This window comes from Salmo salar, chromosome 09 (genome assembly GCF_965601325.2).
Source record: "Salmo salar chromosome 09, fSalSal1, whole genome shotgun sequence".
Classification (NCBI taxonomy): domain Eukaryota; kingdom Metazoa; phylum Chordata; class Actinopteri; order Salmoniformes; family Salmonidae; genus Salmo; species Salmo salar.
Window position 1 is genome coordinate 102,404,602 of NC_138299.1, and position 22,899 is coordinate 102,427,500.

The window sequence follows — 22,899 nt, forward strand, 5'->3', positions numbered from 1 at the left end:
TTGCCAGTGCCTCTTACTTGGTACGTATGTAACGTTATTTATGTTGTACAAATAGCTAAATCGTTTTCAGATGGTATGTTCATCATTCACCATTGTTCTGTTTGGGTCTGTGTACTGCACCAGGAAAAATACAAGTACCAGCAGTGCTGTTCCCGAATAATTCCACTGCAGGTCGCTCTGGAAAAAACTTATCCAGACGGGTTTCCTCGGTTCATATGACAGCGAGGGGTTGTTGTCAACAAGAAAGGTGAAATGCAAAACAACCAAATGCTATGAACGGGAGAAATCGACTATATATATCATCAACAAAACAATCATTATTTGGATTTAGCTTTCAACTATATATGTTTAGTTATGGAGAGTAACGTTGTACATTTGAACCGCAGATGAATGTATATTTTGTCCAAAGTGCTTTTGGATCTGTTGTTAGCTAGTAAGCTAACTCCAGCTAACTAGCTAGCCGGCGATGTATTTGTGATTTGGCTGGCTGGCTAGCTAGCTAGTTAGCAGATTTTTTTTCTTCCCAAAGTTGTTTTATGGAGATAGCTAGCCTGTGCGTTACACAAATAGTAGTTAGTTTGTCATTGTCGTGATTGTAGGTTAGCTAACAAGCTAACTAACCAGTGGCGTCTACATTGTTAGCTAGCTAGCTAGCCTCGACGTTACCAGGATGAGTAACGTTAGCAGTCAAAAACGCCAGCATTTTAAAGGAGCCGAAGTGAGTTGCAGTGTCAAATACTTCTTGTTTGGATTTAACATCATATTTTGGGTAAGTAGCGAACATTTTGTATTTCACACCTGCATGTATTTATTCTAAACCAGAGTTTTTCTAGTGCTGCCCCAAAAAGAGACAAAGGAACTAAAACAAGTTAAAACTATGCTCGATCGCCTAGCCCTAAAACTATATTTTCCGATGTTCTTTATCGAACAAATCCTCAAATACTGTACAGTAGGTTAGTCCCATAGATAGTGATCACTTAAGATCATTTCCTGTTATTGATTTGGTGATGGTAGCTACCTTTCACAGTGATCATCTGCCAGGTGAATGTGTCAGACGTATACATCCCACCATTATGAGTGATTTGTTGATTTGAAACGGTCAATTTTCCCATTTCCTCTCGCTCTCATATATATATAACTCTTCTTTGATGATCCATCATCCATCTGATAATATTTGACTCATTTGGGCAATATTGTGCGTATTTGTGTGGAGTCTATTGTGTGGTTCCCAGCAGTCCTAATCTGTTAGTAATGTGGGACAGCAGAATGCCAACAATAGTAGGTAGTAAATTACACTGTGGGTGGGTGCTCCCCATAGTTCTGATGAATAGCTGTTTGTAGGGTAGGTTTGGGTGTGTGTAGGCCTATGTGTGTTGGTATGCATGGTTGTGCTGTTGGAATAAGACAGCTAGCAAACTGTCTCTGTACTCTACTGCCTTAATGCCTGGCCTATCCTTGACTGTTAACCTCATACAATAGCAACTCTCACTCTGAGCTAACCTACTCCGCCCATACACACCTCGTAAAGCATGACTTAGACAGTGAGCTAGTATACAGTACACAGTAGCCACTGATTTCGTGTCAGCAACACTGTCATGGTCACACACAAAGAGCTGATAGGCTAGTCAGGGACAGGGTTATTTTATGTTGCAAGCCTAAGTAGTAATTATAAAACTGGTTGTTTGGATGCTGATTGGTTGATAGCAGGGAGTTATAGTTTGGGGCGGCAGCGTAGCCTAGTGGTTAGAGCGTTGGACTCTTTCAGTTGCAAGAGTGAATCCCCGAGCTGGCAAGGTACAAATCTGTCATTCTGCCCCTGAACAAGACAGTTAACCCACTGTTCCTAGGCCGTCATTGAAAATAAGAATGTGTTCTTAACTGACTTGCCTAGTTAAATAAAGGTAAAATAAAAAATTGTGCCACAATCCCTGCATTCTTCAGGTAATACCTGTGAACAGTTCTATTAGATTTAATAATTTGCTTCCACTGTCCCACATCCCAGCCAGTCAATTTATAAACTTAATCTCCCACAGTAAAAAGTGTCTAGACAATATTTCCCCATGCTATTAGCTTAGCATTTGGTTTGCAACATTTGGGGTTTGTCTAAACTTTGCCGTCTGCCTCTCTGACCTGTGGAAAATGTATATTTGTTTGTGTGATCTCCACCGTGCCATGCAAATATGAACGTGAAGAGGCAGACAGCTTCTCTGATCCAGGCAAATTCATTTATCAGGATCATTATAATAGATATATCAAAATAAATGACAATAGAAACAAAGTTAAACAAACAAAAGTGTACATAGTTTGCTGTCATTTGAGCTGCTTGATTATTGATTTCATTATCTCAATTGTTTTGCACTGACTCTATGCACACACTCACACATACTAGACTGACATTCCACAACACACACATACATGCAAACACACACCAGTGGAGGCTGCTGAGGGGGAGGACAGCTCATAATAATGTCTGGAACGGAGCGAATGGAACGGCGTCAAATACATGGAAACACATTTCTTTTTTAAACATGATTTGATACCATTCCACTAATTCCTCTCCAGCCATTACCACGAGCCTGTCCTCTCCAATTAAGGTGCCACCAAGCTCCTGTGACAAACACACACACTACATACGCTCACACACATGCATTTTGACGACACACACACTCACACATAGACAGTCTTTTATACTCTGCACATGCGCTGCTGCTACTCTGTTTATTATCTATCCTGATTGTCTAGTCACTTTTACTCCTACCCAGATGTACCTCGTACCCCTGAACATTAACTAGGTAGTGGTACTCCTTGTATACAGCCATGTTACTACCTGGTACCCCTGCATATTGACTAGGTACTGGTACTCCTTGTATATAGCCATGTTAATATCTGGTACTCCCTGTATATAGCCATGTTATTACCTGGTACTTCCTGTATATAGCCGTGTTATTACCTGGTACGTCCTGTATATAGCCGTGTTAATATCTGGTACTCCCTGTATGTAGCCTTGTTATTACCTGGTACTCCCTGTATGTAGCCATGTTATTACCTGGTACTCCCGGTGTATAGCCGTGTTATTACCTGGTACTCCCTGTATATAGCCGTGTTATTACCTGGTACTCCCTGTATATAGCCGTGTTATTACCTGGTACTCCCTGTGTATAGCCGTGTTATTACCTTGTACTTCCTGTATATAGCCGTGTTATTACCTTGTACTTCCTGTATATAGCCTCGTTATTTTTTTTATTGTTATACTATTTCTTTTTTATTCTGAAAAAAATGTATATATATTTTTTTCAACTCTGCATTGTTGGGGCATAAGTCAGCATTTCACTGTAAAGACTACACTCGTTGTATTCGGCGCATGTGACCAATAAAAATGGATTTGAACTGTGTGTGCGGTGCATCAAGGGTGTATTCATTCCCCCGATTTCTATTGCAAATGTTTCTTAAACAGAAGCAAACGGAACAAAATGGGGAGGGACCTCCCTGAATTTGTCCAATAGAAACTCCTTTTGTAGTCTAGGTTGTAGCAACCTTGTGATGGGTATAGGGAACATTAGAGTATCATTTAGTATCCTAAACCTATCAATGTTACATTGAACTGGGTGAATGGAATATGAATGACAGTCATCCAATATGCTGCTAGGCTAACTGCTAGACCTAAAAGGAACTAGGCTAGCTAACTTGAGACCTACTAGGCCTGCATATTTCTTACACTTCTAATGGCCAGTTTGGCTAGTTGTTGACTCCCAGAAATAACACTTCTCGTGGTCAGTTTGGCTAGTTGTTGACTCCCAGAAATAACACTTCTCGTGGTCAGTTTGGCTAGTTGTTGACTCCCAGAAATAACACTTCTCGTGGTCAGTTTGGCTAGTTGTTGACTCCCAGAAATAACACTTCTCGTGGTCAGTTTGGCTAGTTGTTGACTCCCAGAAATAACACCTACCTGTCTAGCTCAGTGATTCTCAGCTGGTGGGTCGCGACCCATATTTTGGTTTTGAGTGGGTCGCAGGTGTCTGAGTGAAAATATTAATTTTGTTTCAATGAAAAACTACTCCAGTCTGAACTTAAACAACTTAGTGTGTAGAAATGATAATTAATTTACGTTTGTAAATAATTTAATCTCTGAACAAATTTTCTTCAATTTTCTTCATATACATACACACATACACACACACACACACACACATTTGGTCTCAAGCCAGGGAGTTTACTAGCATTCTTCATCAAGAATATGGGCAACATTTTATTATTGACAATGAAAGAGGTGAGAATGTAGTTCCCTTGTTATGTAATTGCTACATTTACTATCAATATAGTGTAAAAAATAAAGTGTTTTCTCCAGATTGTATTTTGGGTCCTGAGGATAAACCAGTTAAGAACCACTAATCTAGCTTGTAAACATAATTAGCTGACTCTGTCTTTTATCCACGTCGTAATTAATCATGTTTTTCACTCCAGTTCTCAGATGTTTGGGAACCTTACAGGGTTGTAATTAACAGAGTTTCTGAGCAGCCTGGATGCTATCTGTATGAACCTTATGGTCTCCACTGTAACATTATACAACTCTGTTATTAATATCAGGTCTCCACTGTAACATTATACAACTCTGTTTAATATCAGGTCTCCACTGTAACATTATACAACTCTGTTTAATATCAGGTCTCCACTGTAACATTATACAACTCTGTTTAATATCAGGTCTCCACTGTAACATTATACAACTCTGTTTAATATCAGGTCTCCACTGTAACATTATACAACTCTGTTTAATATCAGGTCTCCACTGTAACATTATACAACTCTGTTTAATATCAGGTCTCCACTGTAACATTATACAACTCTGTTATTAATATCAGGTCTCCACTGTAACATTATACAACTCTGTTATTAATATCAGGTCTCCACTGTAACATTATACAACTCTGTTTAATATCAGGTCTCCACTGTAACATTATACAACTCTGTTTAATATCAGGTCTCCACTGTAACATTATACAACTCTGTTTAATATCAGGTCACCACTGTAACATTATACAACTCTGTTATTAATATCAGGTCACCACTGTAACATTATACAACTCTGTTATTAATATCAGGTCTCCACTGTAACATTATACAACTCTGTTATTAATATCAGGTCTCCACTGTAACATTATACAACTCTGTTATTAATATCAGGTCTCCACTGTAACATTATACAACTCTGTTATTAATATCAGGTCTCCACTGTAACATTATACAACTCTGTTATTAATATCAGGTCTCCACTGTAACATTATACAACTCTGTTATTAATATCAGGTCTCCACTGTAACATTATACAACTCTGTTATTAATATCAGGTCTCCACTGTAACATTATACAACTCTGTTATTAATATCAGGTCTCCACTGTAACATTATACAACTCTGTTATTAATATCAGGTCTCCACTGTAACATTATACAACTCTGTTATTAATATCAGGTCTCCACTGTAACATTATACAACTCTGTTATTGATATCAGGTCTCCACTGTAACATTATACAACTCTGTTATTAATATCAGGTCTCCACTGTAACATTATACAACTCTGTTATTAATATCTGGTCTCCACTGTAACATTATACAACTCTGTTACTATCTTAATGTATTCTAGTCCCTGAGAAAGGCAGTTGTGTGGTTTGTTGCACCCCAGATAACACATCCAGTCATCTGATAGGCCCTACGTTGATTACACATTATGAGGTGTGGTGAATTGGGAATGTGTGAATCTTTTTTCAGCAGAGTATATAACCGATGAATGTGGTTGGCTTTGAAAGGTCATTCATTCATCTGTTGATGGAAAGTGTCTAGTATGTAGGCCCTTTCCTAGTTTATATAAAGCACTGAGCTGAGCATGGGACTGGCTGTGTAGCCTAGGGTTAAGGTTGGGTAAACTGAGGTTAACTCGCACTCTGAGACCAAGGTTAACAGGATCACATGGATTAAGGAGAGCTTCTCCCCCAACTGTCTATTATCCTACTGTCCGCATGGAGATAGGATGGAATCCCTAGCCGCAGTGTGATTATGATACATACAAACGAGAGAGAGATGGAGAGAGAGAGAGATGGAGAGAGAGAGAGAGATGGAGGGAGAGAGAGAGAGATGGAGGGAGAGAGAGAGAGATGGAGGGAGAGAGAGAGAGATGGAGGGAGAGAGAGATGGTGGGAGAGAGATGGTGGGAGAGAGATGGTGGGAGAGAGGGGGGGAGAGAGATGGTGGGAGAGATGCTGGGAGAGAGGGGGGGAGAGAGAGAGGGGGAGAGAGATGGTGAGAGGGAGAGATGGTGAGAGGGAGAGGGAGAGATGGTGGGAGGGAGAGATGGTGGGATGGAGAGAGATATGGGGAGAGAGAGAGAGAGGTAGAGATGGAGGGAGGTGGTGGGAGAGAGAGAGAGAGAGATGGTGGGAGGGAGGGAGATGGATGGAGGGAGAGAGAGATGGAGGGAGGTAGAGAGAGAGATGGTGGGAGGGAGGGAGAGAGAGAGAGACGGTGGGAGGGAGAGATGGAGGGAGAGAGATGGTGGGAGGGAGAGAGAGAGATGGTGGGAGGGAGAGAGAGAGATGGTGGGAGGGAGGGAGAGAGAGATGGTGGGAGGGAGATGGAGGGAGAGATGGGGAGAGAGAGAGAGAGGTAGAGATGGAGGGAGGTGGTGGGAGGGAGATGGAGGGAGAGATGGGGAGAGAGAGAGAGAGGTAGAGATGGAGGGAGGTGGTGGGAGGGAGAGAGAGAGAGATGGTGGGAGGGAGGGAGATGGGGAGAGAGATGGATGGAGGTAGAGAGAGATGGAGGGAGGTAGAGAGAGAGATGGTGGGAGAGAGAGAGAGAGATGGTGGGAGAGATGGAGGGAGAGAGAGAGATGGAGGGAGAGATGGGGAGAGAGAGAGGTAGAGATGGAGGGAGGTGGTGGGAGGGAGAGAGAGAGATGGTGAGAGGGAGAGATGGTGAGAGGGAGAGATGGTGGGAGGGAGAGGGAGAGATGGTGGGAGGGAGAGATGGTGGGAGGGAGAGATGGTGGGCTGGAGAGAGATGGAGGGAGAGATGGGGAGAGAGAGAGAGAGAGAGAGAGGTAGAGATGGAGGGAGGTGGTGGGAGAGAGAGAGAGATGGTGGGAGGGAGAGATGGTGGGATGGAGGGAGAGAGAGATGGTGGGAGGGAGATGGAGGGAGAGATGGGGAGAGAGAGAGAGAGAGAGGTAGAGATGGAGGGAGGTGGTGGGAGGGAGAGAGAGAGAGAGAGAGATGGTGGGAGGGAGATGGGGAGAGAGATGGATGGAGGTAGAGAGAGATGGATGGAGGTAGAGAGAGATGGAGGGAGGTAGAGAGAGAGATGGTGGGAGGGAGAGAGAGAGAGAGAGATGGTGGGAGAGATGGAGGGAGAGAGAGAGATGGTGGGAGGGAGATGGAGGGAGAGATGGGGAGAGAGAGAGAGAGGTAGAGATGGAGGGAGGTGGTGGGAGGGAGAGAGAGAGAGGAGAGAGAGATGGTGGGAGGGAGAGATGGTGGGAGGGAGAGATGGAGGGAGAGATGGTGGGAGGGAGAGATGGAGGGAGAGATGGGGAGAGAGAGAGAGAGGTAGAGATGGAGGGAGGTGGTGGGAGAGAGAGAGAGATGGTGGGAGGGAGGGAGATGGGGAGAGAGATGGATGGAGGGAGAGAGAGATGGAGGGAGGTAGAGAGAGAGATGGTGGGAGGGAGATGGAGGGAGAGATGGGGAGAGAGAGAGAGAGGTAGAGATGGAGGGAGGTGGTGGGAGGGAGAGAGAGAGAGAGAGAGATGGTGGGAGGGAGGGAGATGGGGAGAGAGATGGATGGAGGTAGAGAGAGATGGAGGGAGGTAGAGAGAGAGATGGTGGGAGAGAGAGAGAGAGATGGTGGGAGAGATGGAGGGAGAGAGAGATGGTGGGAGGGAGATGGAGGGAGAGATGGGGAGAGAGAGAGAGAGGTAGAGATGGAGGGAGGTGGTGGGAGGGAGAGAGAGAGAGATGGTGAGAGGGAGAGATGGTGAGAGGGAGAGATGGTGGGAGGGAGAGGGAGAGATGGTGGGAGGGAGAGATGGTGGGGGGAGAGATGGTGGGCTGGAGAGAGATGGAGGGAGAGATGGGGAGAGAGAGAGAGAGAGAGAGGTAGAGATGGAGGGAGGTGGTGGGAGAGAGAGAGAGATGGTGGGAGGGAGAGATGGTGGGATGGAGGGAGAGAGAGATGGTGGGAGGGAGATGGAGGGAGAGATGGGGAGAGAGAGAGAGAGGTAGAGATGGAGGGAGGTGGTGGGAGGGAGAGAGAGAGAGAGAGAGAGATGGTGGGAGGGAGGGAGATGGGGAGAGAGATGGATGGAGGTAGAGAGAGATGGAGGGAGGTAGAGAGAGAGATGGTGGGAGGGAGAGAGAGAGAGAGAGATGGTGGGAGAGATGGAGGGAGAGAGAGAGATGGTGGGAGGGAGATGGAGGGAGAGATGGGGAGAGAGAGAGAGAGAGAGGTAGAGATGGAGGGAGGTGGTGGGAGGGAGAGAGAGAGAGAGAGAGATGGTGGGAGGGAGATGGAGGGAGAGAGAGAGATGGTGGGAGGGAGATGGAGGGAGAGATGGAGAGAGAGAGAGAGAGGTAGAGATGGAGGGAGGTGGTGGGAGGTAGAGAGAGAGAGAGATGGTGAGAGGGAGAGATGGTGGGAGGGAGAGATGGTGGGAGGGAGAGATGGAGGGAGAGATGGGGAGAGAGAGAGAGAGGTAGAGATGGAGGGAGGTGGTGGGAGAGAGAGAGATGGTGGGAGGGAGGGAGATGGGGAGAGAGATGGATGGAGGGAGAGAGAGATGGAGGGAGGTAGAGAGAGAGATGGTGGGAGGGAGGGAGAGAGAGAGATGGTGGGAGGGAGAGATGGAGGGAGAGAGAGAGATGGTGGGAGGGAGAGAGAGAGATGGTGGGAGGGAGAGATGGTGCGAGGGAGAGAGAGAGATGGTGGGAGGGTGGGATGGAGGGAGAGAGAGATGGTGGGAGGGAGATGGAGGGAGAGATGTGGAGAGAGAGAGAGAGGTAGAGGTGGAGGGAGAGAGAGAGAGAGAGAGAGAGAGATGGTGGGAGGGAGGGAGATGGGGAGAGAGATGGATGGTGGGAGGGAGGGAGATGGGGAGAGAGATGGATGGTGGGAGGGAGGGAGATGGGGAGAGAGATGGATGGAGGGAGAGAGAGATGGAGGGAGGTAGAGAGAGAGATGGTGGGAGGGAGAGAGAGAGATGGTGGGAGGGAGATGGAGGGAGAGATGGAGGGAGGTGGTGGGAGGGAGAGATGGTGGGAGGGAGATGGAGGGAGAGATGGAGAGAGAGAGAGATGGAGAGAGATGGAGGGAGGTAGAGAGAGATGGAGGGAGGTAGAGAGAGAGATGGAGGGATAGAGAGAGAGATAGATGGAGGTGGAGAGAGACACGGTGGAGATGGAGAGAGAGAGATGTGGAGAGAGAGCATTTGAGTGAGCGTTTCTATCTCGCTAATCCCACTGGATTAGTTTGATGGGACTACACTAACCTCTGATCTCCAACTAATACCTTACCTGGACTCACTCTGGTGTACTCCCCAGGTAAAATAAATGTCAAATAAAAGTCACAGCCAGGTCCCAGGGGCACCCTGACCTTCAATATAGGATTTATAGGCCCAGCAGAAAGGACGGGAAAATAGTTTACCTTTTTTAAATTATCAATATATACAATAGACAATCATCCTAATTATTTAAATTAAGATGGGGGTCATCGCTGCCTGCTCACTTTACCGATTAAACCTAATTTAATCTAGTAGATTATTTGCAAAATGTTTGCAACAATAATGTATTGTTCAGTGTTGTGTTTTTAGAGTTGGCTCGTAAAACTGCCTCTAACTTCCTTCATACTGCACACAGAGACATACACATGGAATCCACAAGTTCCTCTGACTCTATATAAAGTGCCACATTCCCAAATGATCCCTTTAAAACAGTTTGTCTGAACAACCTCTCTCTTTCTCTCGCACTCTTTCTCTCGCACTCTCTCTCTCGCACTCTCTCGCACTCTCTCTCGCTCTTGTCAGAATTACATGGCCAGTACTGAATAGAGGAGAATCCTGGCCAATTGTGAGCGCTTCAGAGATTGTTTTACAACCGGTGTATGCAGCATTGATTTCATCAACTGAACACCTGTGTGAACTGCTTCTCAGGCAATTGAACTCTACTCTACTGAACTCTACTCTACTGAACTGAACTATACTCTATTGTACTCTACTGAACTATACTGTACTATACTCTATTGTACTGTATTGAACTCTACTGAACTATACTCTATTGTACTCTACTGAACTATACTGTACTGAACTATACTGTTGTCGTGTCTTTGGCTATGCCGGATTAAGTGATATGACATGCTAACTTATAAAATGATTTCTCTGTAATTAATATTACCTGATTAAGCTAATCATGTAAATGTAATTAACTAGAAAGTCGGGGCACCACGGAAGAACGTTTATAGAGCCGTTATCTTCCGAATAAACTCTTAAAATACTTTGTAATATTTTACATCGATAGCAGTCAATATTAACCCTTATCTTATTTTCAGTCTCATAATGAAAGTTGTAAATTCTTGGCTATCTTCACGAACCCTGGCTAACAAGTTGAATCAGCAATACAAAATTGGGTTTAATTATTTATTTACTAAATACCTAACTAATCACACAGAATTACAAATACACCGAATACAAATGATGTCATACAGAAAACGTCCCGGTGGACGGAACCTGGTTACACAAAGGAAAGGGGGTTGGGCTTGAATGAAAGAGCGGGAAGATTTAGGAACAGAGAAACAGCAGCTAGGCTATCGTAAATACATTATCTTATGCATTCTAAATTACCGCCCATTTGGAAAAGGAAAATGCAATAAATATTTACTCTGAGCTGCGCTTCGGTAGATTGGTCGTAGATGCTGGCCGGGTTGGCCAACAGATCTTCCTGTAAACTCTTAAGAATGTCTCTGGTGGTAAATTGGATATGTGGTGGTATCTTCGGCCGTCTGTTAGACTGGATCCGTCGTCCGTCCTTTCCTAGCCCACGTCTACAGCGGCTAGGAAGTATCACTTCTGTAGTGAATAAGCTCAAAGTTCATACCATTCGCCACCAAAGCTCACGCCGAGGTTGGCTTAGTTCTGTCCTTGACATGTGTGTCCTTCTAACGTAGAGGCTGCAGACCTCACGTGCTGGAACAACGTGGATATCTTTTCGTCAAAGGCTTATATAGTGGAGAGGGGGGAAGGATGTGTTTCATCGTTTATAACCCCTCCTCTTCACAGGGGTGGGCCACTGATCAAGCAGGGCACTTTCCTTATGAAAACCCAATTCTCTCATTTGGAAGCTAAAATTACATTTCATCTCCTAACAAACAATTTCAATATCAAACATTTCAATTGCATAACAATTCCATGTGACTCTGATAACTAGAGGGCGTATACTTTCTCAGATACAGTTTATGTCGTCCTGTCATCAGTCATAATGTCTCAGATGACAACCGAAATGAAATCCATACTCATTACGTTATCAAGCATATTTCCAACTGGTTTTATTAACAAAATATGGTTCCTTTCCCCATTTGTTTGATGTTCCCAGACTCTCTATATTTAACAGGACAGCAGTCCTTCAGTAGGGTCAGTAAGAGAGGGGAAGGGAGAAAGGTATTTATGGGGGGGGGGGGGGGTCATAAACCTTACCCACAGGCCAACGTCATGACACTGTACTGTATTGTACTCTACTGAACTATACTCTATTGTACTCTACTGAACTATACTGTACTGAACTATACTATATTGTACTGTATTGTACTCTACCTGACTATACTGTTCTTTGAATAAACCTATTTTTCTCCCCCTGATTTTCTTTGGGGTCTGTGTTACTGAAGAGTAACATCAACTGCTAACAGCTATATATACAAAAGTATGTGGACACCCCTTCAAATTAGTGTATCCGTCTATTTCAGCCACACCCGTTGCTGACAAGTGTATAAAATCGAGCACACCGCGATGCCATCTCCATAGGGAAACATTGGCTGCAGAATGGCCTTACTAAAGAGCTCAGTAACTTTCAACGTTGCACCATCATAGGATGCCACCTTTCCAACAAGTCAGTTCATAACATTTCTGCCCTGTTAGACCTGCCCCGGTCAACTGTACGTGCTGTTATTGTGAAGTGCAAACATTTAGGAGCAACAACGGCTCAGCCGCGAAGTGGTAGGCCACATAACCTCATATAACAGGACCGCTGAAGCGTGTAGCGCGTAAAAATTGTCTATCTTTGGTTGCAACACTCACTACTGAGTTCCAAACTGCCTCTCGAAGCAACTTCAACACAATAACTATTTATTAGTTGGGAGCTTCATGAAATAAGTTTCCATGGCTGAGCAGCCGCATACAAGCCTAAGATCACCATGCGCAATGCCAAGCGTCGGCTAGAGTGGTGTAAAACTTGCCGCTGTTGGACTATGGAGTGATAAATCATGCTTCACCATCTGACAATCCAATGGATGAATCTGAGTTTGGCAGATGCCAGGAGAACGCTACCTGCCCAACATACAATGACATTCTAGACGACTTTGTGGCAACTGTTTGGGCAAGGCCCTTTCCTGTTTCAGCATAACAATGCCTCCGTGCACATAGCGAGGTCCATACAGAAATTGTTTTGTGGAAGAACTTGACTTGCCTGCACAGAGCCCTGACCTCAACCCCATCGAACACCTTTGGGATGAATTGGAAAGCCGACTGCGTGGCCGGCCTAATCGCCCAACATCAGTGCCTGACCTCACTAATGCTCTTGTGGCTGATTGGAAGCAAGTCCCCGCAGCAATGTTCCAGCATCAAGTCAAAGCCTTCCCAGATGAGTGAATGTTGTTATAGCAGCAAAGTGGGGACCAACTCCATATTAATGCCCATGATTTTGTAATGAAATGTTTGACGAGCAGGTGTCCACATACTTTTGCTAATGTAGTGTATATGTGTACAGTCAGTTTACTTTGATGGAATATGCGTAGTGTTTGTATGTCATGTAACCTTCTGCTTCTGTGTTTTATTCAACAGTTACTGGGAGCAGCCTTCCTGGGCATAGGACTATGGGCATGGGCCGAGAAGGTAAGAAACATTTATTATTCAAATATTTTCATGACATTTTTTCAGGTGTCCGGATAGTCCAAATTCTAAACAAAATAACAACAACAACAAAAAATAGCAAACATGCTGCTTTTCTCTGGTTGTTTGGCTAACAGCAAAAGAGAAGTCAGATTTTTCACCATGATCGAACTGATCATGGCTTTTCTGGTGAATATTTTTGCATTGATCTGTGTCAGGTATTGTTGAAACTCTCTTATGTGAGCACCTGTAAATGCTATTTGAATTGGGGGAATAGCATGCTGAAGTCAGGGTAGCCTGGAGGGATAAATACATGCTGATGCCAGGGTAGCCTGGAGGGATAAATACATACTGCTGTCAGGGTAGCCTGGAGGGATAAATACATACTGATGTCAGGGTAAATACATACTGTTGTCAGGGTAGCCTGGAGGGATAAATACATACTGCTGTCAGGGTAGCCTGGAGGGATAAATACATACTGATGTCAGGGTAAATACATACTGTTGTCAGGGTAGCCTGGAGGGATAAATACATACTGCTGTCAGGGTAGCCTGGAGGGATGAATACATACTGATGTCAGGGTAGCCTGGAGGGATGAATACATACTGATGTCAGGGTAGCCTGGAGGGATAAATAGACAGCAGTAGCTCAAGACACTGAAACTTCATTCAAAAGTTGAAATTTTTTTAAATGTAAGAATTTCAAATGTCATAGTATATCATTGTATGGAGAAATGTCACCAGATAATTGAATTAAGACAAAGCGTTTCAATTAGTAAAATAGGCCTATGAAAAATCTCTCAAAAAATAAACGCTCACTCGTGTAGCCCATTCAAATGCTTACATGTGTTCAGGTATTGGGTTATCCGTGCCTATTCCTTGTCTGTAGTGGTATACTATCCTGAGCTGTTTATATACATGGAAATACAGTTGAAGTGGGAAGTTTACATACACTTAGGTTGGAGTCATTAAAACTCATTTTTCAACCACTCCACAAATGTCTTGTTAACGAACTATAATTTTGGCAAGTCGGTTGAGACATCTATTTTGTGCATGACACAAGTCATTTTTCCAACAATTGTTTACAGACAGATTATTTCACTTATAATTCACTGTATCACAATTCCAGTGGGTCAGAAGTTTACATACACTAAGTGGACTGTGCCTTTAAACAGCTTGGAAAATTCCAGAAAATGATGACATGGCTTTAGAAGCTTCTGATAGGCTAATTGACATAATTTGAGTCAATAGGAGGTATACCTGTGGATGTATTTCAAGGCTTATCTTCACACTCAGTGCCACTTTGCTTGACATCATGGGGAAATCAAAAGAAATCAGCCAAGACCTCAGAAAAAAATGGAGACCTCCACAAGTTTGTTTCATCCTTGGGAGCAATTTCCAAATGCCTGAAGATACCATGTTCATCTGTACAAACAATAGTACGCAAGTATAAACACCATGGAACCACGCAGCCATCATACCGCTCAGGAAGGAGATGCGTTCTGTCTCCTAGAGATGAACGTACTTCGGTGCGAAAGGTGCAAATCAATCCCAGAACAACAGCAAAGGACCTTGTGAAGATACTGGAGGAAACGGGTACAAAATGAACTATATCCACAGTAAAACGTGTCCTATATCGACATAACCTGAAAGGCCGCTCAGCAAGGAAATAGCCACTGCTCCAAAACCACCATTAAAAAGCCAGACTACGGTTTGCAACTGCACATGGGGACGAAGATCGTACTTTTAGGAGAATTGTCCTCTGGTCTGATGAAACAAAAATAGAACTGTTTGACCATAATGACCATCGTTATGTTTGGAGGAAAAAGGGGGATGCTTGCATGCAGAAGAACACCATCCCAACCGTGAAGCACGGGGGTGGCAGCATCATGTTGTGGGGGTGCTTTGCTGTAGGAGGGACTGGTGCACTTCACAAAATAGATGCCATCATGTGGAAGGAAAATTGTGGCTATATTGAAGCAACATCTCAAGACATCAGTCAGGAAATTAAAGCTTGGTCGCAAATGGGTCGTCCAAATGGACAATGACCCCAAGCATACTTCCAAAGTTGTGGCAAAATGGCTTAAGGACAACAAAGTCAAGGTATTGGAGTGGCCATCACAAAGCCCTGACCTCAATCCTATAGAAAATGTGTGGGCAGAACTGAAAAAGCCTGTGTGAGCAAGGAGGCCTACAAACCTGACTCACTTACACCAGCTCTGTCAGGAGGAATTGGCCAAAATTCACCCAATTTATTGTGGGAATCTTGTGGAAGGCTCCTCAAAATGTTTGACCCAAGTTAAAGAATTTAAAGGCAACTCTACCAAATACTAATTGAGTGTATGTTAACTTCTGACCCACTGGGAATGTGATGAAAGAAATAAAAGCTGAAATAAATCATTCTCTCTTCTATAATTCTGACATTTCACATTCTTAAAATAAAGTGGTGATCCTAACTGACCCAAGACAGGGAATTTTTACTAGGATTAAATGTCGGGAATTGTGAAAAACTGAGTTTAAATGTATTTGGTTAAGGTGTATGTGAACTTCTGACTTCAACTGTATGTTGCTCCATCTCCTACAGCAGAGGTCTTTACGCGTCCAAGGCTGCGTTTACACAGGCAGCCCAATATTGATATGTTCCTCAATTATTTTAAAAACACCTGATCTTATTGGTCAAAAGACCAATTAGTTGGAAAGGAATCAGAATTGGGCTGCTTTTGTAACGTGGCCTTTGAGCCCTTCAGCCAAGCACTGTGACTTTACCCTAACCTCCCTTCAGCCCAGCACTGTGACTTTACCCTGACCTCCCTTCAGCCCAGCACTGTGACTTTACCCTGACCTCCCTTCAGCCCAGCACTGTGACTTTACCCTAACCTCCCTTCAGCCCAGCACTGTGACTTTACCCTGACCTCCCTTCAGCCCAGCACTGTGACTTTACCCTGTCCTCCCTTCAGCCCAGCACTGTGACTTTACCCTGACCTCCCTCAATAATATGATGGCCAATATGTTCAAACGTTCGTAGATGACCAGCAGGGTCAAATAATAATAATCGCAGCGGTTGTAGAGGGTCCAACAGGTCAGCATCTCAGGAGTAAATGTCAGTTGGCTTTTCATAGCCGATCATTCAGAGTTAGAGACAGCTGGTGCAGTAGAGAGAGAGAGTCGAAAACAGCAGGTCTGGGACAAGGTAGCACGTCCGGTGAACAGGTCAGGGTTCCATAGCCACAGGCAGAACAGTTGAAACTGGAGCAGCAGCACGACCAGGTGGACTGGGGACAGCAAGCAGTCGTCAGGCCAGGTAGTCCTGAGGCATGGTCCTAGGGCTCAGGTCCCCAAAAAAAGAGAGAACGAGAGAGAAAGAGAGGGAGCATACTTAAATTCACACAAGACACCGTATAAGACAGGAGAAATTCTCCAGAAATAACCGACTGACCCTAGCCCCCTGACACAAACTATTGCAGCATAAATTCAGGGGAAAGAGAAAGGATGTCTTCAGGGGAGAATGTGAATTGGGCTGCTAGAGACTGAGTGAGAGGGGAAGTCACCTGAAGTTGACCAGTACCCAGCCACAGGGGTTTAGAGGGGGAAGCAGGGTGTTAGGGGGAAGCAGGGTGTTAGGGGGAAGCAGGGTGTTAGGGGGATCATATCTATTTTTTTCCAAACGTACAGATGATTCACGATATATCATCTAATTTGTTAAAAAATATATATTATAACCTTTGTTGCACAATTAAAGATCAAATACAGTCATCAATAATCAAATGAATTCAGAGCTTTTGAAATTATACCTAGACTAAATATAAGTCTTCAACCATAAGACCCACCAATAATTTCATTATTTTATCATAATAGTTAACTGCTTTTTTTTGCAATAGTCACAGATCTAGCTTTCAAGGATGTAAATTCCCTTTTTTTTGTTCCAAATGTAACCAGAACCATAAACAACACACACACTTATAATAACCAACTTCTGGAAGCAGGCTGTCACGGCTGTCTGAAGGATCGGACCAAAATGCAGGGTGTTCGTAGTTCCACATATCCGTGAAACGAAATGCTATACACGAAATTCTTGAAACACACACACAAAAAAAAACGTGACGCAGAGAGGAAAACACACTACTCAAAAGATAATCACCCACAAAAACAGGTGGGTCAAACGTCAACTTAAATATGACCTCCAATTAGAGGTAACGAGGATCAGCTGCCTCCAATTGGAGATCAACCCAAACAACACCAACATAGAAATACAAAACTAGAAACTGAACATAGAAATACAAAAACAGACAAACACCCCCTGTCACGCCCTGACCTACTGTACCATAGAAAATAACAACTTACTATGGTCAGGACGTGACAAGCAACAGGGCCAACCTGCTAGTGAGTAGTAAGCTAATCTTTATATATTAAAAGTCTAGCCAACTTGGATGCATTTATATTTTCTCGCTTGATTGCTAACATGGTATAACAGTTGAACTGTTATGAACACACCCTCCTGTCCGTCTCCAACTGTTTTAAACAACACGGCCTGTTCGCTTTGTTTTCGATGTTCAAACCAAGTGGTCGACCTGGATAAGAAGATACTTATTTCTCAGAATGAGAAAACAAGTTGCCAATTCCTTTTATTTAAATGTTTATTTTTATGCTAATTAGACATTTATAAAATACAGACTAAACAGCTAGCACATAACAGTCTGGCTAAAATGCTGTTTGTGGTACGTGTTACTGCAATGCTGTGCGCGACAAACTGAGCATGAATTTTCAACAATCGTGTTCATTAATACTCCTGTCTTAGTTGGGTCTCTTCTAAATTTTGGGTGTTGAGACATATTAAAAGGGTATCGCTACAAAGCTTACATTCTTCTCTATTACAGTAAAATAATATCTCAATGTGTTTCGGTGTCCATATGACTGATTCAAAAGGACCAAACCTCAAATGCAAATAGCGAGTTTAAGCTTCTTGTTGTCAGTGGAAGAAGTTATCTTTCGTCTTTGTTCTGAGTGGGAGGGGGAGGGGCTCGGTGTCTGTGAGTGGCAGGGGGAGGGGCTCGGTGTCTGTGAGTGGCAGGGGGAGGGGCTCGGTGTCTGTGAGTGGCAGGGGGAGGTGCTCATAAAAACTGAAAGAAATAAAAACCTTGACTCTTCCGATTCAGGCATTTGGAACATTGTGCTAAAACAGTCTGTTAGGGGGAAGCAGGGTGTTAGGGGGAAGCAGGGTGTTAGGGGGAAGCAGGGGAAGGGCTGTCTGTCCGTGTTTATTGTCCTGGAAGGGAAAGGCAGTGGAATGCCTAGTCTCTCTGACAGTAAGGTGTGTTGTTGTATTGGCTTTTTATATTATGCCAAAGAAGACGTTGCACAACACATGCTTTCTTACAGAACTATCACTGCCGTTTTTTACTTTTGGGGTCTTACGCTTTCAGTGGTCAAAAAACACATCTATACATCTGTAATAACACCTTGGTCCTCCTGTCCTCCCGGGGGTGCTGTCCAACATGGAGTCCATAACAGACCTGGGAGGTTAGGGTGCTGTCTGTCTATACATCTGTAATAACACCTTGGTCCTCCTGTCCTCCAGGGGGTGCTGTCCAACATGGCCTCCATAACAGACCTGGGAGGCTTCGACCCTGTGTGGTTGTTCATCGTAGTGGGAGGAGTCATGTTCATCCTGGGATTCGCTGGTTGCATCGGAGCGCTACGGGAAAACACCTTGCTGCTCAAATTTGTGAGTTTGAATTAAATATGCTTTATTTCTCCTTAGAGAGTTCAACTCTTTCTTTCTCATATAGACCTACTTAGTTTAATCTCTCTGTGGGGTGGTAAGACTGTGTGCCTTGGACGATAACATATTGAACCTCGTATGGTTCATTTCTACCTTCTGCTCTGCTATCCACACCTTTGGGTTTGCAGTTCAGTAATTCACACCTTGGTTCACACCTGTCGGTCTTCATTTAGGTATTATTTAGAGGGGGGGAGAGGAGAGGAGAGGGAGGGAGGGAGGTACATGCTAGTTTCATTCACAAAAATAACTCTGGCTTCGTTTGATCTGAAAGTTGAGGTCATTCATAGCAGTTGGCTACTTACCGTAAATGAACACCTAGGATTGGTATTGATCTAGATGGGAAATAATAAACCACTCATGTATAAAAGCCTGAAACATCCATCATTGAGTATGTAAGCGTGTTCTCTAAATATCTGGGGGGAAAAACTATGACATCATTCGGAGAAGTTACGTCACGTTCAACTTTGACAATGGAGTCTGAGTGACAGAGACAAACTGGGCTGTCACTCTCAGTGGCTATTACCTCCACTACTCTGTCCATTAACTCCTGGCTGGCCAGCCTGGGGCTTCTTAACACTGCTTCCAGTCAGTCAGGCCTGGGGCATCTCAACGCTGCTTCCAGCCAGTCAGTCAGGCCTGGGGCATCTCAACACTGCTTCCAGTCAGGCCTGGGGCATCTCAACACTGCTCCCAGCCAGTCAGTCAGGCCCGGGGCATCTCAACACTGCTCCTAGCCAGTCAGTCAGGCCTGGGGCATCTCAACGCTGCTTCCAGCCAGTCAGTCAACCAGCCAGTCAGTAAGGCCTAGGGCATCTCAACTCTGCTGCCAGTCAGCCAGCCAGTCAGCCAGCCAGGCCTGGGGCATCTCAACGCTGCTCCTAGCCAGTTAGCCAGTAAGTCAGTCAGGCCTGGGACATCTCAACTCTGCTCCCAGCCAGTCAGTCGGCCCTTGAGTCAGTCAGTCTACAAATGTACCTATTTCCGGGACAACATAGCTAATACAGTATTATAGATATGCTGTTTTAGTTTACAGACATAGCCAGAACAGCGCTGTAGAGGTGACATGTATGTCCTATTTTCTCACATGTTCCTAATGTTCTCTCTCTTGTGTTCTAGTTCTCAGTGTTCCTGGGTCTGATCTTCTTCTTGGAGCTGACAGCAGGCATCCTGGCCTTTGTGTTTAAAGACTGGATCAAAGACCAGCTCAACTTCTTCATCAACAACAATGTCAAGGCTTACCGCGACGACATCGACCTGCAGAACCTCATAGACTTCACACAGGAATATGTGAGTAGTACTAGATGTTATAGAGATAATACAGGGATATGTGAGTAGTACTAGATGTTATATAGTTAACAGGAATATGTGAGTAGTACTAATGTTATAGAGGTAACACAGGGATATGTCAGTAGTATTAGATATTATAGAGTTAACGGAATATGTGACTAGTACTAGATATTATAGAGTTAACAGGAATATGTGAGTAGTACTAATGTTATAGAGGTAACACAGGGATATGTCAGTAGTACTAGATGTTATATAGTTAACAGGAATATGTGAGTAGTACTAATGTTATAGAGGTAACACAGGGATATGTCAGTAGTACTAGATATTATAGAGTTAACAGGAATATGTGAGTAGTACTAGATATTATAGAGTTAACAGGAATATGTGAGTAGTACTAATGTTATAGAGTTAACACAGGGATATGTCAGTAGTACTAGATATTATAGAGTTAACGGAATATGTGAGTAGTACTAGATATTATAGAGTTAACAGGAATATGTGAGTAGTACTAATGTTATAGAGATAACACAGGGATATGTCAGTAGTACTAGATGTTATATAGTTAACAGGAATATGTGAGTAGTACTAATGTTATAGAGGTAACACAGGGATATGTCAGTAGTACTAGATATTATAGAGTTAATGGAATATGTGAGTAGTACTAGATATTATAGAGTTAACAGGAATATGTGAGTAGTACTAGATATTATAGAGATAACAGGAATATGTGAGTAGTACTAATGTTATAGAGATAACACAGGGATATGTCAGTAGATGTTATATAATTAACACAGGGATATGTGATAGGAAAAGTGATAGGTGAAACCCAGTCAATGAAACAATTGGATCAGTGGTTATCCGTTGTGTGGTGATGTCTTTAATGGGACAGCGGCTGTCTAATCTTTTCTGCCATTATCTTATTGCATATATTTCTGATAAATGTAATGTACAGGAAACATGTCAAATCAAATCAATATTGACTTTATTTGTCACATGCGCCGAATACAACAAGTGTAGACCTTACCGTGAAATGCTTACTTACAAGCCCTTAACCAACAGTGCAGTTCAAGAAGAGTTAAGAAAATATTTACCAAATAAACTAAAGTAAAAAAATAAGTCTTCACAATAACATAACGAGTCTATATACAGGGGGTAACGGTAACGAGTCAGTGTGCGGGGGTACAGGTTAGTCGAGGTAATTTGTACATGTAGGTGGGGGTGAAGTGACTATGCATAGATAATAAACAGCGAGTAGCAGCAGTGTACAAAACAAATTGTGTGTGTGTGGGGGGGGGGGGGGGGTTCAGTCATTGTAATAGTCCGGAGGTCATTTGATTAATTGTTCAGCAGTCTTATTGGCTTGGGGGTAGAAGCTGTCTTGTACCTTTAGCTGGACTGTACAGGCAAAAAAAAACAATGTTTTTAATTGAACCTTTATTTAACTAGGCAAGTCAGTTAAGAAAAAATTCTTATTTACAATGACGGCCTACCCCGGCCAAACCCGGACAACGCTGGGCCAATTGTGCGCCACCCTATGGGGACTCCCAATCACGGCCGGATGTGATAAAGCCTGGATTTGAACCAGCTGCTGCAGTGACGCCTCTTGCACTGAGATGCAGTGTCTTAGACCTCTGCGCTACTCGGGAGCCCAACATGTCTTGTACCTTTTAACTGAACTGTACAGGCAACATGTCTTGTACCTTTAACTGTACTGTACAGGCAACATGTCTTGTACCTTTAACTGAACTATACAGGCAACATGTCTTGTACCTTTAACTGAACTGTACAGGCAACATGTCTTGTACCTTTAACTGAACTGTACAGGCAACATGTCTTGTACCTTTAACTGTACTGTACAGGCAACATTTCTTGTACCTTTAACTGAACTGTACAGGCAACATGTCTTGTACCTTTAACTGTACTGTACAGGCAACATGTCTTGTACCTTTAACTGTACTGTACAGGCAACATTTCTTGTACCTTTAACTGTACTGTACAGGCAACATGTCTTGTACCTTTAACTGAACTGTACAGGCAACATGTCTTGTACCTTTAACTGAACTGTACAGGCAACATGTCTTGTACCTTTAACTGTACTGTACAGGCAACATTTCTTGTACCTTTAACTGTACTGTACAGGCAACATGTCTTGTACCTTTAACTGAACTGTACAGGCAACATTTCTTGTACCTTTAACTGAACTGTACAGGCAACATGTCTTGTACCTTTAACTGAACTGTACAGGCAACATGTCTTGTACCTTTAACTGAACTGTACAGGCAACATGTCTTGTACCTTTAACTGTACTGTACAGGCAACATGTCTTGTACCTTTAACTGAACTGTACAGGCAACATTTCTTGTACCTTTAACTGTACTGTACAGGCAACATGTCTTGTACCTTTAACTGTACTGTACAGGCAACATGTCTTGTACCTTGTACTGTACAGGCAACATGTATCGTACCTTTAACTGCACTGTACTGGCAACATATCTCATACCTTTAACTGCACTGTACAGGCAACATGTCTTGTACCTTTAACTGTACTGGCAGCTAGTGCCTTAACCTTGATTGGATAACTGTACAAATACTGATGCCAACCACAGCCAGCCTCTTTATCATAGCAGACTTGGTTGTAGTAAGACTTTATAAGAGCTCAAAGATGCTTATAACATGTAATAAAGCCTTATACCTGT

At 43.5% G+C, this 22,899-nt stretch overlaps 1 protein-coding gene across 1 annotated transcript in view; it reads left to right on the top strand.

Moving 5' to 3' along the window:
• Nucleotides 1-180: 180 nt before the first annotated feature.
• tspan17 (tetraspanin 17) overlaps nucleotides 181-22,899 on the top strand; it is a 60,615-nt gene continuing 37,896 nt past the window's right edge. The window contains exons 1-4 of the mRNA XM_045724256.2: nucleotides 181-769; nucleotides 13,091-13,141; nucleotides 18,713-18,859; nucleotides 20,033-20,203. Of these exons, the coding sequence (XP_045580212.1) occupies nucleotides 671-769; nucleotides 13,091-13,141; nucleotides 18,713-18,859; nucleotides 20,033-20,203 (468 nt within the window). The 5' untranslated portion in view covers nucleotides 181-670. The remainder of the gene's footprint in view (nucleotides 770-13,090; nucleotides 13,142-18,712; nucleotides 18,860-20,032; nucleotides 20,204-22,899) is intronic.